The sequence below is a fragment of the Bacillus rossius genome, chromosome 12 (genome assembly GCF_032445375.1).
Source record: "Bacillus rossius redtenbacheri isolate Brsri chromosome 12, Brsri_v3, whole genome shotgun sequence".
NCBI lineage: Eukaryota > Metazoa > Arthropoda > Insecta > Phasmatodea > Bacillidae > Bacillus > Bacillus rossius.
The window spans coordinates 20,711,977-20,725,385 of NC_086339.1; the positions used below are offsets into that span (position 1 = coordinate 20,711,977).

At 35.4% G+C, this 13,409-nt stretch overlaps 2 protein-coding genes across 12 annotated transcripts in view; both read right to left on the reverse strand.

Moving 5' to 3' along the window:
* LOC134537674 (prominin-1-A) overlaps positions 1 to 3,334 on the reverse strand; it is a 224,089-nt gene extending 220,755 nt beyond the window's left edge. For 5 of the 11 annotated variants that reach the window (XM_063378375.1, XM_063378379.1, XM_063378371.1 and 2 more), the window contains exon 1: positions 3,208 to 3,315. The gene's annotated coding sequence lies outside the window, so the exon portion shown is untranslated. Of the gene's footprint in view, positions 1 to 3,207 lie in introns of all 11 variants that reach the window. The other 6 variants (XM_063378377.1, XM_063378376.1, XM_063378372.1 and 3 more) reach the window with 2 other exon arrangements.
* A 3,749-nt stretch (positions 3,335 to 7,083) lies between these two features.
* LOC134537675 (nitric oxide synthase-like protein) overlaps positions 7,084 to 13,409 on the reverse strand; it is a 45,717-nt gene continuing 39,391 nt past the window's right edge. The window contains exons 23-25 of the mRNA XM_063378382.1: positions 12,388 to 12,539; positions 10,821 to 11,012; positions 7,084 to 8,617 (exon numbers count right to left, since the gene is read on the reverse strand). Coding sequence (XP_063234452.1) covers positions 8,501 to 8,617; positions 10,821 to 11,012; positions 12,388 to 12,539 — 461 coding nt within the window. The 3' untranslated portion in view covers positions 7,084 to 8,500. The remainder of the gene's footprint in view (positions 8,618 to 10,820; positions 11,013 to 12,387; positions 12,540 to 13,409) is intronic.

Here is a 13,409-nt window from a genome sequence, read left to right on the forward strand (position 1 = left end):
TGAGTAGTGAGTGACAGACTGCGCAAATGCGACAAGAAACGTTTTGTATTGCAACTAATTTATACATCAACAATTATGAATATAAACCAAGGAAAGTTTAATTTTAAATAATAATTTCGGCTCGATTATTTTTCAAACACTATGAATTATTCATTTAAATACTATAATTAATTTTAATTATTTTATCGAATTTATAAATTTAAAATTATATACGGTAGTGTGAATATCGTGAAAATAGCTGGATAAAGCATTATAAGAAAAAATAAACTTTAGAAGTGAGGTTCAAAGCTATCTGCACAAACTCGTAGTCATTGTTAATTCACTCCAACTCCTACATTACTTGCGTTGACTTTTAAAGTTTTTGTAATTGCAATAGGCGCATACCTACAATTCCTGTGGGATTATAACAAAATGTCGCTTACAATTTCTGAGAGTACTTTAATGAATTTTCGCTAACACAATTGGATAAATAACACAACAGGATATTACTTATCACTACAAAAATTACGGCTATGTTGATTTTTCTTTGTGGATTGCTTGTTGTCCGATTAAGTATATGATCCTCTTTGTTTAACTTAAGATATTTTTGATGTGTAAACATTTTATTTCGTCGGCGTACGGCATTTAGTAGAAGTAATTTCGTGAAAATGGAACGAAAGTCGACACAAAGATGGCGGACCCACGCGTAGCAACATAAACCCGTATATACTTACTTTCGTAACCATTAGGGAACATACCTACAAACGAATGGTGGACCAAATGAATTTATGCTAGTGAAACTACCCCGTAATATATTTGGTAAACTAAAATAGTCATAGTAAAGAGTAATCTCAAGCTTTAACATACATACGAAAACTGGCAATACAATGAATATAATGCATATTCTCCTCCCAATTTATCAACGGGCTTGGTAGCACAAAGGTAGAGCACCTCAAGGAATGTGGTTAAGTTTTTTAAAGGTCGTTATAATATTATATTATAATAATGTTGACTCAGCCAATTTAGGTTAAAGTGTGTTTGTAGTAATTATTTACATACTGGTTTCATTCGTTTACACAAAAAATAAATATACACACTTATACTAAGTGTTATAGAAATGTAACTTCTAATGTGTGCGGAAACTTTAAAGTATTAAATGTGTAATGGATTTTAACAAGATAGACAGTATTTTGATAAAATTCCTGATAAAAAAAAATTGGGTCCAATGCCGGGTTTTAGAATTTTTAAAAAAATCTTTTTCGCTTCTATTAGAGCCGTTTATAATTTCTGTTTATGTGAAATTTCTAGTTTAAAATTTCCTGTTGTTTCGTGCTGCCATCTGCGGGTGATGGTGGCAAGCAACGTTTACGATTCAGGCAGCGAATTCTAACGGCGGGCGCAGAAAGTAAGAGTGTGATTCGCGTCTCGAAATTTCGGTATGTACTTGAAATGTGAATATTTTATTAATTAGTATGTATATAACGTTCGATATTATTCTAAAGAATTATACTTTAAATTTCGTCCGTGTTACGTATTATAAGTTTATTCGCAACATGAACAACATGAGAACACATGAATTTGCTCGTTACCGAGATTAGATGTTTACACATCACTGGCGAGTGCTGAAGACTCGTTCACATTTGTTTTATTGTAACTTCATTTTTTTTGGTTAGCTTTCGGCGTAGTATCTCAATTATACTTAGAAATTTGTATTACAGATTTGATTATAGTTTTGTGGTTTGGTTTTGTTATATTATTTTTCTAGAATTATGACTCGAAAGCATAAGTCAAACCTTTCGTATTTACTTTAGAATAGTTACAAAATTAAGTAGTTCTTTCCTAATTATTTTAAAATTCTTTTCGTTTGTGATATTTTTTTTACTGCTGTACCCGAGTATCTTTTAATATATCAGTTTCAATGCTGTGTTTGATTTTTTGAAATATTTAGACATACATATTGCGTCATAATACAAAATTGTATTTAAATAAAATAAAAGCCTGGGACTGTTGCAGTACCATTGTAAACAAACGCACATGTCATCCATCCATCGTGTCTATGCACAGTCAGCCAATAAGAAGACAGACGCGTCACAATGGTATGGTTATTTATTAGCTTTATGGTTGTGATTTTACTAACCATCTCTACAACCAACTGTAGGGGAAAAGGTATCATACTCTTTCCCCTTATAAAAAAAAACTTGATTGCTGTCTCTTTAGTCTTTTTATAATTATGTTTATTAGACATTTGATTTTACCGGTTATACTTGTTCACTAACTAAACTTAGGCCCCAATTTGTGTGTGTGTGTGTGTGTGTGTGTGTGTGTATATATATATATATATATATATATATATATATATATATATATATATATATATATATATATATATCCAAAAACAAAGTAGCAAAATTATTTAGTTTTAATGGAATTTTTCACACGTTTGCAAATTTTGGCCAATGGTCAAAGCGACAAGTAGAAAATTAGTATTTTGCAGACGATTTGCGTGGAATTGTTTTTAATATATTTTTTTTTCAAAATCACTTTTTTTTAACCTAGAACAGAAACAGATTTCTGAAACTAATAGCAGTAAATTGCAATAATTTACATAACAATACAAGTTTGATTGGTTTTTATTGTTTTTAAGTAGTGTACCTTCAAAACGGAAACTCATTGTAAACACAAACAACCCCAGCTACTATGAACATAGTACGAGGTATCAATCGATAAAGTTACATAAAAAAAACTACCAGTTAACTCTTAAAAATATTCACCGGCATAGCAGGGTGTACCAGTAACTATCGTGCTATATTGCCTTTGTGTTTGCTATACCAGCAATAAAAGTACGTTCCCTTAAGCCTAGCTTTGATTATGGATTAAATCCCAAGTCTCAGCAAAACAACACATTAACATTGCAAACAATAGGAAGTGACTCAAACTGTTATAAAAACCACTCTCTTAATATATAAATTTATAAATAGTGTAAAAACATACATCTTTTCATACAAAAAAAAAGTTGATTTGTTAAAATATATTATAGCAGTCCACCGTCGTATTTGCTGCAGACACACATTTCCAGTTGGAAAAACATATAAGACGAAAGTCGTTAAAATTTGAAAATGTATACTTGATAATTAAATTTTCAGTTATAGTAAAAGTTGAAAATACATACTGCTAAAGGTAGATTATAAAAACAAAGAAATATAAATAATTTTAAATAAAGACCCTTACCTATAGCATTGGCTGTATAACTCAATTTACAGTATTTTGTTTTTATAACAAAACATTCACTTACACGCCTTCATTACACAACACCGCTTTTGACACCATGTTTTTATTTTACACAGAAAAAAAACTGACCATTCGTAGTTCCCATAAACGCTCATAGATAGAAGTGCAATCACGTATTTTACGATAGATCGATAGTCACACTTACAGGTTGTGCGTATCGAGCCATCGAGGATCAGTAGTGTATTGTATTTGTCGAACGGCCGGAGCATCGAAACCCGATTGTAATTAATATTTTTCCAGTATGCATACTTTGTACTTTTTGAAGAATAAGAAAAATCTGTTTATTGAATTAAATTATTGATATTTTTGAACATATTTAGCTCCGTGTGTATATTTTCAGACAGCTGTGTTTCAAGTAGTCACAGATAAACTTCATGGTAGCTTTGAATATATATACTGTATAAAAGTCGCGAGTGGATAGGATTTACTCTACGTTTTTCAGAAGCGTATGATGAGCAGCTTGGGAACTTCACCGCTGCAGTGCGCTGCCGTAACGCCCTGTATCGTCTTAGTTCTTATTTACACGTTAGAGCGCAGCACTGTCGCCCGCTGTCATTCCCCGCACCCCCCATCGATCATTCACTGCAGCTCAAGGTCTTTCTCCGGGAGGGGGAAGGGGTGTCTGAAGAGTTGGACACTTGTCCGCTAGGGACCACCACAAGTCGATGCCCTAGAGATGGTGGCGATTGCGGCGGTGAATTAACCAACTACCTCAAAACCGTATTAGAAATTTTAACCTGGGCTGGCGACTTCTATACAGTATATATATTCAAAGATGGTAGTAACAGTAATATAAGCCATTCCCGCCCGCCCAACTGCGCATTCATTGTTGGCTAACATGTGACTGTACGGGTACGGGTACGGGTACGGTACGGGTACGATGGGATCGGTGAGCAGGCTGGAACGTTGCTTGGACAGCGCAGCATTACGCCGAGATTAAAAAAAAAAAAAAAAAACTTGTCATTGTAAAAAAATTAAACAACTAAACTACATAACATTTTTTTAAAGGTTATTTTCCTAAATGAACATAGCCTCTAATATTTAAGTTTTTAATACCTCGTTCTCTGCAGTGTGTGCGTGGAGTCCACGTACGACTGAAGTGATACTTCTTGCTTATTAGGTATAGGCAAGGGCGAAGGAACCGGGGGGGAGACAAGGGGGACGTGTCCCCCTGAACTTTTTGGGTGGAGGGGACTGTCCCCCCCCAACTTTCTTGACCGTGATATTTTTATTTTATAATATTATTCTGCTCAACTTTTTTTGTAATTTCTTCACTCTCAAATTTAACTTAAGGAAAAAATAATAATTTTAACATCGATGTATCCAATGGTTAGATACAAAAACTGCTTAAAAAGAGCTATTTTGCACTTTTAAAATCAAAATTTTCTGGTGGAGGACCCCCGGACCCCCCGACTTAGTAAGAGGGGAATCGGTTTACATGACATCAAAATCATTTATTTGTCCCCCCCAACTTTATGAACACAGCTATGCCAATGGGTATAGGCGCAGATAAATTATTTACATTTTCAATCACACTGTTCACATAAAAAATGAATGACACTTTTAAAGTTAATTGTACAAGTTAATAACTCAGTTCCACACAAATAAATAAATAGGTAATGGATACTTAAATATAATAAAATAATTATGGTAGCGCCAATCGTAAGCCGTTATGAAAACTGAAGAGTAGACTAATCACAAGGAGCGTTACAAGAATTATGAAGCTCGCTGCTACGTCATTTCTAACACTCCCTTGCCGTCTCCACTTCCAAACGTTACAACTAGCATATAGCATGCTACGCTACATACCTAAAACCACTCCCCCCCCCCCCCCCCCCCCCCCAAACGAATCCATTTGACTGCTAGTGCATGCGTTAGAGTGACGTCGCCGGTGAGACACAATCCTCCTTCACCGGTTCCCCCACCACGTACCTAACTATTCCCCTCATGCGATCGGAATTTTTGTAACAGTCAAAAATTGTAGCCCTTTCAACAAAGAAGTTTTATTTAAAAAAAAAAATAATAGTGATTTTTAAGGTTTGGCAGTTGATTTTGTTCAATGTTCATTATCGAAGGATATTATTTTCCTGATAAAACTAGGAAAGTAATCGTTGGTGGATATAGCCTCAAAAAATGCTGGTGGTTTTAAGCATATTTTACTAAAGAGAATATGCTCAGGAGATTACCTACTTGTTTGTACGTAGGTCTGTGTGTGTATGTTTGTGTATGTACCTGTATATAAATATATGCTTGTAAATATATGTGTGTCACACTATAAACTTTTCTCCTATCTTACCAAATACAATTACATTTGATATGGAGGAGTTTTAAATTTTCTATATGTGATCAAAATTAAGTTACCAAACCCTAAGCTCTAAATGACAAATTATTAATTACAATATGTGCATCCTAGATCTTAAAATTAATTATTTGAAAAATTTGTGCAAAATTATTAACTTACATTTTTAAATATAAGTAAAACACTTTTGCTGCAGTTAGATACATTTATAAGTTTCATTACATATTCTAATTTTCTAATTATTATCAACACTGTTAAAAAAAATTCATTCTTGCAGGTGACAATAAAAAAAACACTTTTAAAATTTCTCTAAAATATTTGAAATTAATAAAATACTGCACAACAGTAAATCTGTCCGTGTGGGGATTTTAACTTGCAGTATCTCATTGTTAAATTTCCATACTTTAACAATTGAACCATTAAATCATTTAACCATTAGGGCTTAAATACAAAAAAATTTATAAATTATACTTGAGTTGAGTTTATGTTTATAAATGGATTCAAAATGCTTCGTATGGTTTTAAACAATGCAACAACATTCAAAATGTAATAATCAAATTTTAAATATTTTGTTGATCCCTGATACCTAAGTTATCAGTGGGAGCTTATCCAATGTGCAAAAACTTACACATACAAATATAATTGATGGCTGGCTAGGATATTTTTGTCATGGATTTTTGTCCTACCTTCAAACTTTCAACACCACCATGTTTCACAGTGTGTCGTTTTTCGGGCATGCAAAAACTGAATGACAGCTCTCAATTCACATGTGGTGGGGCTCAAATACTCTTAGTCCCTTTTGGCTGTTCACAAAAACATGTACGTACACAACACAACCGCTACCACTATCTTGGTCGTACATGAGAATCAGAACCTGATTGTAATGCAGTGATTTGTTTTTTAACTCTTAGACACTCAGAAACTGGATCAAGAATGATTGTGTGTCTGAATACATTGAGTTTTCTAAATATCCATAAAACAATGCAATTATTTTGTGTATAAAAATTTAGTGCTATAGGAACAGGCATGTTTTTGTTATGAAATAAGCCTGTTTAGAACCAAGTATTTTAACCAAAATTTTTCCAGGAGATAAACTCCTGGACTTCTGCTTTGCAGACGAACGTCACAGTGTCTCTACATCAACAATTTTGCAGATACTCCCCTTCCCCTATTTCACCATCACTTTTTGATCGTCCTCCCCACAAAGTGGCTTTGTGTACGTCCCTGAAGACTGCAATGCAGCCTACAAAAACACTCGCACATTACTTATCCTTACTCGGTGACAATGGATGATGCCTGCTTTTTCTTCTCCAGACACATGAATCATTCTGCTAACACAGTGGCAGCTAAAGTGTATTACAAGGGTAAACCAAACATTTTCTCCTCAATAATAGTATGTGTGTCTTTGTGTGAAAATAGCATTTGGAAACGTACTTTCAAAATTAAAATACTGTGTTGCACTGATTGGTTCCCACTATCTGGACATACCTCATAGAACGAATATTAAAACAGCAAAATTGTGAAGGAATTGTTTTATTCCACAATTCCTGTCTACATTCCCGTCTACGTGTCAGTACAAAAATTAAATTTCTCATAATTTTATGGAAAAAATTTCTTAGTAACAATTCAATACATTTCATTTCACTTATAAAAAATTACAAAATACAGTACACTAATAATAATTTCAGAGTGATTGGTTACTGGATATTTGGAAGTAATTGCAGATATATTATAAAAAGTTGAAAGAAAAATGATTTCCTTTTTTATGTATATGTACTGACGTTACCTCTAGTGCTCCCTCTGGTTGCTTAGGCCGTTGTTGCCCATTGCCGTTAATACGGGGCTGTGCCCGGCCCTCCCTTCTCTCACCGGTGCAGTGCTACGAACGTGTAAAGTGCAGCGGAGAGAACGGCCTCGCGGCCGATATATCGACAGCCGCCCGCATGGCTATCACATGACATTTTCATGTTCCTTCGTGGGGACGTGGTGTATTAATCTGCCAGATATGAATTTAAGTAATTATCGAATGTAATTTTAAAGGATTTTGTCGTGTTATTATGTTTCATAAATCAAACAACTTATTATCCACTGTGTGCTTCCGTCTACGGAATTGGCCGCACCGCGCGAGGCCAGCTCAGTCATCGCTCTGTCTGCGCAGAGGCCGGATGCGATCGTGCATCGCGGAGCCTTCAGCATTCTGTCGTCTCCTTCCGTCGTAACTGCAATAGACGCAAGTCACCCAGAACTGTTTTATTCGCTCCGCGGCCGGCCTCCACTCAACTTGGCCTACCCAGTCAGCCGCTCAGTGTAATTATATTTCTGTAATGCCCCATGCGCCGGTACTAAGTGATCTCGTAGTTGAGGGGCCACATCTCCTCGGTCTCCGCGGGCCTGCTGCAGGTTTTGGACGTTGCCCGCACAGGGCTGCCTCCGAGCTGAACGTGTGAACTATCATTTCAACTTCGGGCTTAGCAGGAGGGGAGTGTAATGTTACTGCGGGACGTGGACCTACAGGGGCCCTCTGCCTAAGCATAACATGTAACCAATAAGCTCAGTGTAAATGGTGCACTCGGCACTGCGTGGCCATATTTAACGAGTTTCTTGTACGAACTGATCGTCTTTCGTGTCCCCACTGTTGGGTACAACGTCAGTGTGCTTGACCAGTGACGCCAACTTTCGTTACACCATTTTCAGGGTGTACAGAGTTGCTGAGTGGAGTAAAACAAACATATTACAAACGGAGTTTACCGTCATTTCCCATGGTCCCCTGTCCCCCAGCCGTGTGGCCCACACCCACCCCATGAGAGATAGTGCATCGGCTAGCCGGCGCACAGGACTTGAACCCACGACTCTTCACCTTCACCGGGGGAACAGGCGAGACACGTCAGTACATGCAACTGATAATGCTTCTACAACTTTGTTTATTGTTTTCATTTAGGCTGCAAAATTTCCACCAATTTCAATTGCCTTTTCAGTGAGGGAAGCTTTTTTCATTCTGCTTGTTGTATGCAAAGTGATTCCAAATATATCTTCATGATAGCGCTTTTCTTCCTGCAAATAAAATTTAAAAAAAATTATTATTTCTGACATTGTGACTATGTAATTACAAACAAAATGTTTGCTGTTCTAAATTACACTGACACCTGCGTGAAGAACATTTTTACAATATAGAGACCTTTATGCTGGAACCACAACAGCAGGACATGATGGACAATAAGCAAATAAAATAATTTTCTGACCAGTCATGTTCGACACATCGGTGACATCAGTGAGACAAAATATGAGTGTTGTGCCTCACTTTTTGATTAGAATGACTTTCTCTTTCCAAAATGTTGCGAGCACATTACTAAAATGAGCGTCCCAATTTTGTTTTCGAAAGATGGTTAAATTGGTGCCATATTATTTTGTAGGTTTTTTTTACTACATATATCTGTTAAATCTTTTAAATATGTTTAGGCACAATGTTTAATTTGTCCTCAACACATTTATCTCAAATATATTTATTTAAAAACAAAAAAAAATCTAAACATTGATGTCTATCATCTGTTTGGCACAAATGTAATGGCAAAGAATCAGTTGATGAATAATTGTTTGGTTTTGTTTGTCGCGCAGATAAAGCATCAGGTTAAAAATAATTCAATACCTATTTTGTTGTTGCATCGTATCCTTGTGTTGCGCCTGCTGTCGTGCAATTGTGATTCCAGTATTAGAGATGGATTAAGGGTGAAAGAATGAGATGGAGGAATGATAGAATGTATTCTGTGGAGGAAATGGGAGTATCGCAAGATAACCCTCTAGCTCATTGAAATGTCAACCATTTAATAATTCAAGGTTTGACCGCATGGGGAATCTAGCCATGTGAACTACTTAAAAAAATTTTGAACCTGACTCCACTGGAAATCAAACCCAGTTTGCCTTGGTAGAAGGTGAGTGATCTTACCCTTAGCCAATTTGGCCCTCTGATAGAGTTAGTGATGACTACTTAAAGAAATTCTGAATGGCTAGGTTTGATATGTGGTCACTAATCCAGAAGGTATTTAATATCAGATAAGAATGTATGCGTAGTTAGAGAGAGACAACTTCATTTTGGATACAATTGGTGAAAATTTATAAAATAAAATTTATATACATTGTTCAACAATAAGGAGCAAATATCAAATTTTAAGTTAATTTTGATTATGTTTGATAATAATAAAATAACAAAACAAGTTCATAACTTCTTTTGCATGCTCTTGTTTGAATACACACAAATACATTTCACCTTACAAATACATTATTGTAGATAAAAATGATTAAGGTAAACAAAAAATATGTGATGTAAAATAATTGCCAAGACTTGTAGCGTGCGTTTGTAAGTTACGGCTGATGTCCGCTGGCTTGCTTTGGGACCTAGCTTCGAACTTTGAGGGGAGGGGGGGATTTACTGGTGGGTTTTGTTTGGTATGGAATTAACTCCTAGTTGAATGGCGAATCCAAAATTTTGGAAAAATAACAGCCCTTTAAAAGACTATTTTAATGTGTTTCTTACATCATTAAAAGTCATTAACAACACTTTATTATTAATTGTTTTAATGGGTAATTTAAGTTAAAAAAATTATATTCTAGTAACACTAAAAAAAATGTAAAATAATATGTTAAAAAAAATTGAATGGACTTTATAGGTCAGGTGTGGACTGAAGTAAATATATTTTTTATCATCCTTCCCTTTTTTTAGGGCTTTGGATTGGTTTAGGAGGGGGGAGGGTGATCCGATAGCCCCCATGGCCCCTCCCATGTGACTGCCACTGGCTTAAGAGGCTTCAACCTGTGGCGGAGCGGTACACAGTCGGGGATCATGAGAGGAATGGTGGGTGGGAGAGGTTTGACCTCGGGGTATGGAGTCGGCAAAGGACGGGTGTGACCTGGACTTCAGAACCCTGGGAACACCACTCACACAGCTGTGGAATCCCAGCAGTCCTTATAGTCGGCGTCCGGTCTTGGCGGTTACAAGGGACCAACTGGCTATGCCTAGCTATCCGGAAGGGTAGCTGGAAGAGGGGAAGGGGTGGGGTGAATGATGTTGCACGGGACGCACTCCACAATGTAACATCTACACACACACACACACGCACGCACCCTGACTTGGGCATTGGCATCTCATAACGGGAACGGCGGGAGGTTCAACCTTACGGTAGGTACAACAAATCCAAAACTTCTGTGATTTGTACTTAACGCAAGATTGGTGGGGACCAGTCGGAGGAAGACCACTGATTACCTTCAGGTTGTGCATTAATTTGTCCACTTCAATCTGTGTCATGTTGCCCCGATCCATGAGGATTGCTTCAACTGTTTGGTGGACGTCTTCGGCCATCTTACAGTCCCCACACACGTAGAAGTGGCCGCTTTCTTGGGTGAGCATGCGATGGATGTCAGAAGATTGTTCCAGCAATAGATTTTGTACGTATGTCTGAAAAACAAAATGCAAGATGATAGGTCCTGCAGTGTGTTCTCTTTAAAGACTTCTCACTGAAAAAAAGATGAATCATTTTTGTAGGCTTTCACATCCTAATCACCACTTTTGTCTGCCATAACATAAATATAATGTTAGAGTCAAGATAAATCATTGTAATGTACTCCCAAGTTCAAAACCAACTCAGTGGAAATGCTGCTTTGTTGATTATTATTTTACTCTGGACTATCAAACTAAGAAGAATAAATTTGCATTTACTCAAATATAAGACACTACCGATTATAAGACAATATTGATATTATGACACATCCTTCTTTTGTGCCTTATTTTATCTATAAAAACAAAGTTAACTTACTCATATATAGTTTAATTCAATTCAAGAAAAATATTTATTATAAAGGGTAAATAGTGTTACTGGTTTATTGGTTCTTTTAAATAGTTATATCAACTCCACATCACTTCCCAACAGGTTTTGTGTGCAGGCTGTACCTGGGGACATTATCTGGCTGCTTGGATACGTAAACTGCTCAGTGTCTTTTTGAATAAACATAAGCCTTGCCTACAGTAAGGTACGCCTGTTACTGGCTGTCAAATTGCCGCTCCCTTCTCTTGTGCTGCATCCTGAATTACTATACTTCTTATTATGAATGTTGATGAGTTAGTCTGCAAATGTGGTAAGTCTTTAGTAAATGCTGTAAACCTCATCCATTTAAAAAAAAAATATCTAATTCTTAATAGTCTTAAAATCAAATCAATTTTGGCAAATACCATTGATTGTAAGATGCACCACATTTCTTGATCTCAAAAGGTCACAATCAAGTAAATTATGGTATTAATTGTGGTTTAATTTTTTGCTCAGGACACTTGGAAACACAACTTATGCATCACCTAGTAGTGAAGAGTCCAATTGTTTTGTGATTTTGTACCAATGTAAATAAAAATGAAATAAATAATGGTATGTAAATGTAACATGTCAAAAAAATAAAACATTTCAGAAGTACTGTATATATACTATAGAATAACTAAATAAAGCTCTGTGATAAAAAAAATACAAAATGAATTACCTATGGTTTTACTGTGATTTTATGCAATATGTGTTGGTTTTCTTTTATTGTTTAATACCTAATTTTAATGACTCGCCTTCATACTTGTGTTGTAGATGTTGGTGCCTCATCATGAATTTTGTCAGGTCCATAAAATCAAGAAGTGCTGTGTTTTAGAAAGAAGACTAATATGACCCCACTCAGATATATATAAAGCAATTTTTTAATCATGTTGTTTCTTCTGAAGCTCTGTGTGTCATATGTGTGTCGAGGTAGGCAGGGCCCTTAATTATTTTACTTTTGGTGACTTCAAAATAAGTACCAATTACCTTTGGAACTCCAGGTTCCCGTGAAAGAGCCAGAAACACTTTGTCCAGCACGCCTTTCTCAAGCATGGCTGCTTTCTCTTCCTTGTAGAGGTCCATGGTGTTCCTCTGACAGCCAAAAAACAGCCACATTTTGCCAGGCTGAATACCTGAGTCTGCGAACAATACAACATTTATTTTTGTTGGTTTAATGTTTACTTTGCCTCTGATATATTAAAAAATAATAATAAATACAGTGCATTTTAAGTGGTAACTGTTAATTTAAAAATGAGCAGGTGTGGAAATATAATAGAAATTACATAGTTATGTATTTCCTCAATGCTAAGAAATTTTGTTACATTGTCAAATGTATACTGTAATGTAAAAAATCTAAAAATTAAAAATAAACATGGTATTTGTTAGCAAGACAGTTTATATATATATATATATATATATATATATATATATATATATATATATATATATATATATTTTAATAGAGGCACAACATACAAATGAACATAGTGCATAAAAAATGCTAATTATTTGGACAGTGTACAAAAAATAATAAAACATATAAATAAAATATTTAAGCTATAAAAATTTAAAACAGCTATAAAAATTCAGAACACAAGTTTCAATTTTCATATTTACTGAACATAAATTTTGTGTCTCTTTAGTGAAATTTTTGTGCATGAACTGTAGGCATCCTGTCTGACGGAGTTCTGTTAAACTCTTTTTTAGTGTGCCTTAATTTGGTAAGACCAGAATTTTTTAAAAATAACTGTGGCATTTGTTTTGCAGGTTTTGTAATATTTGCTGGGATAGGAACTACTAACACAAAGTTTGAACTGCATTTTGATTATGCTAATTTGCAATCTGAGTTATGATATTTTTAATGTGAAGGTATATGGGTCATCATTAATTGGAATTTCATGAATTATGTGGATGAACTGAAATAAAGTTCATAGTTGATGAATTAGAGCTTAGTTACTCGTCAAAACCTGGACGATCAGGGGTGATGAGATTAGAATGGAGGATTGATT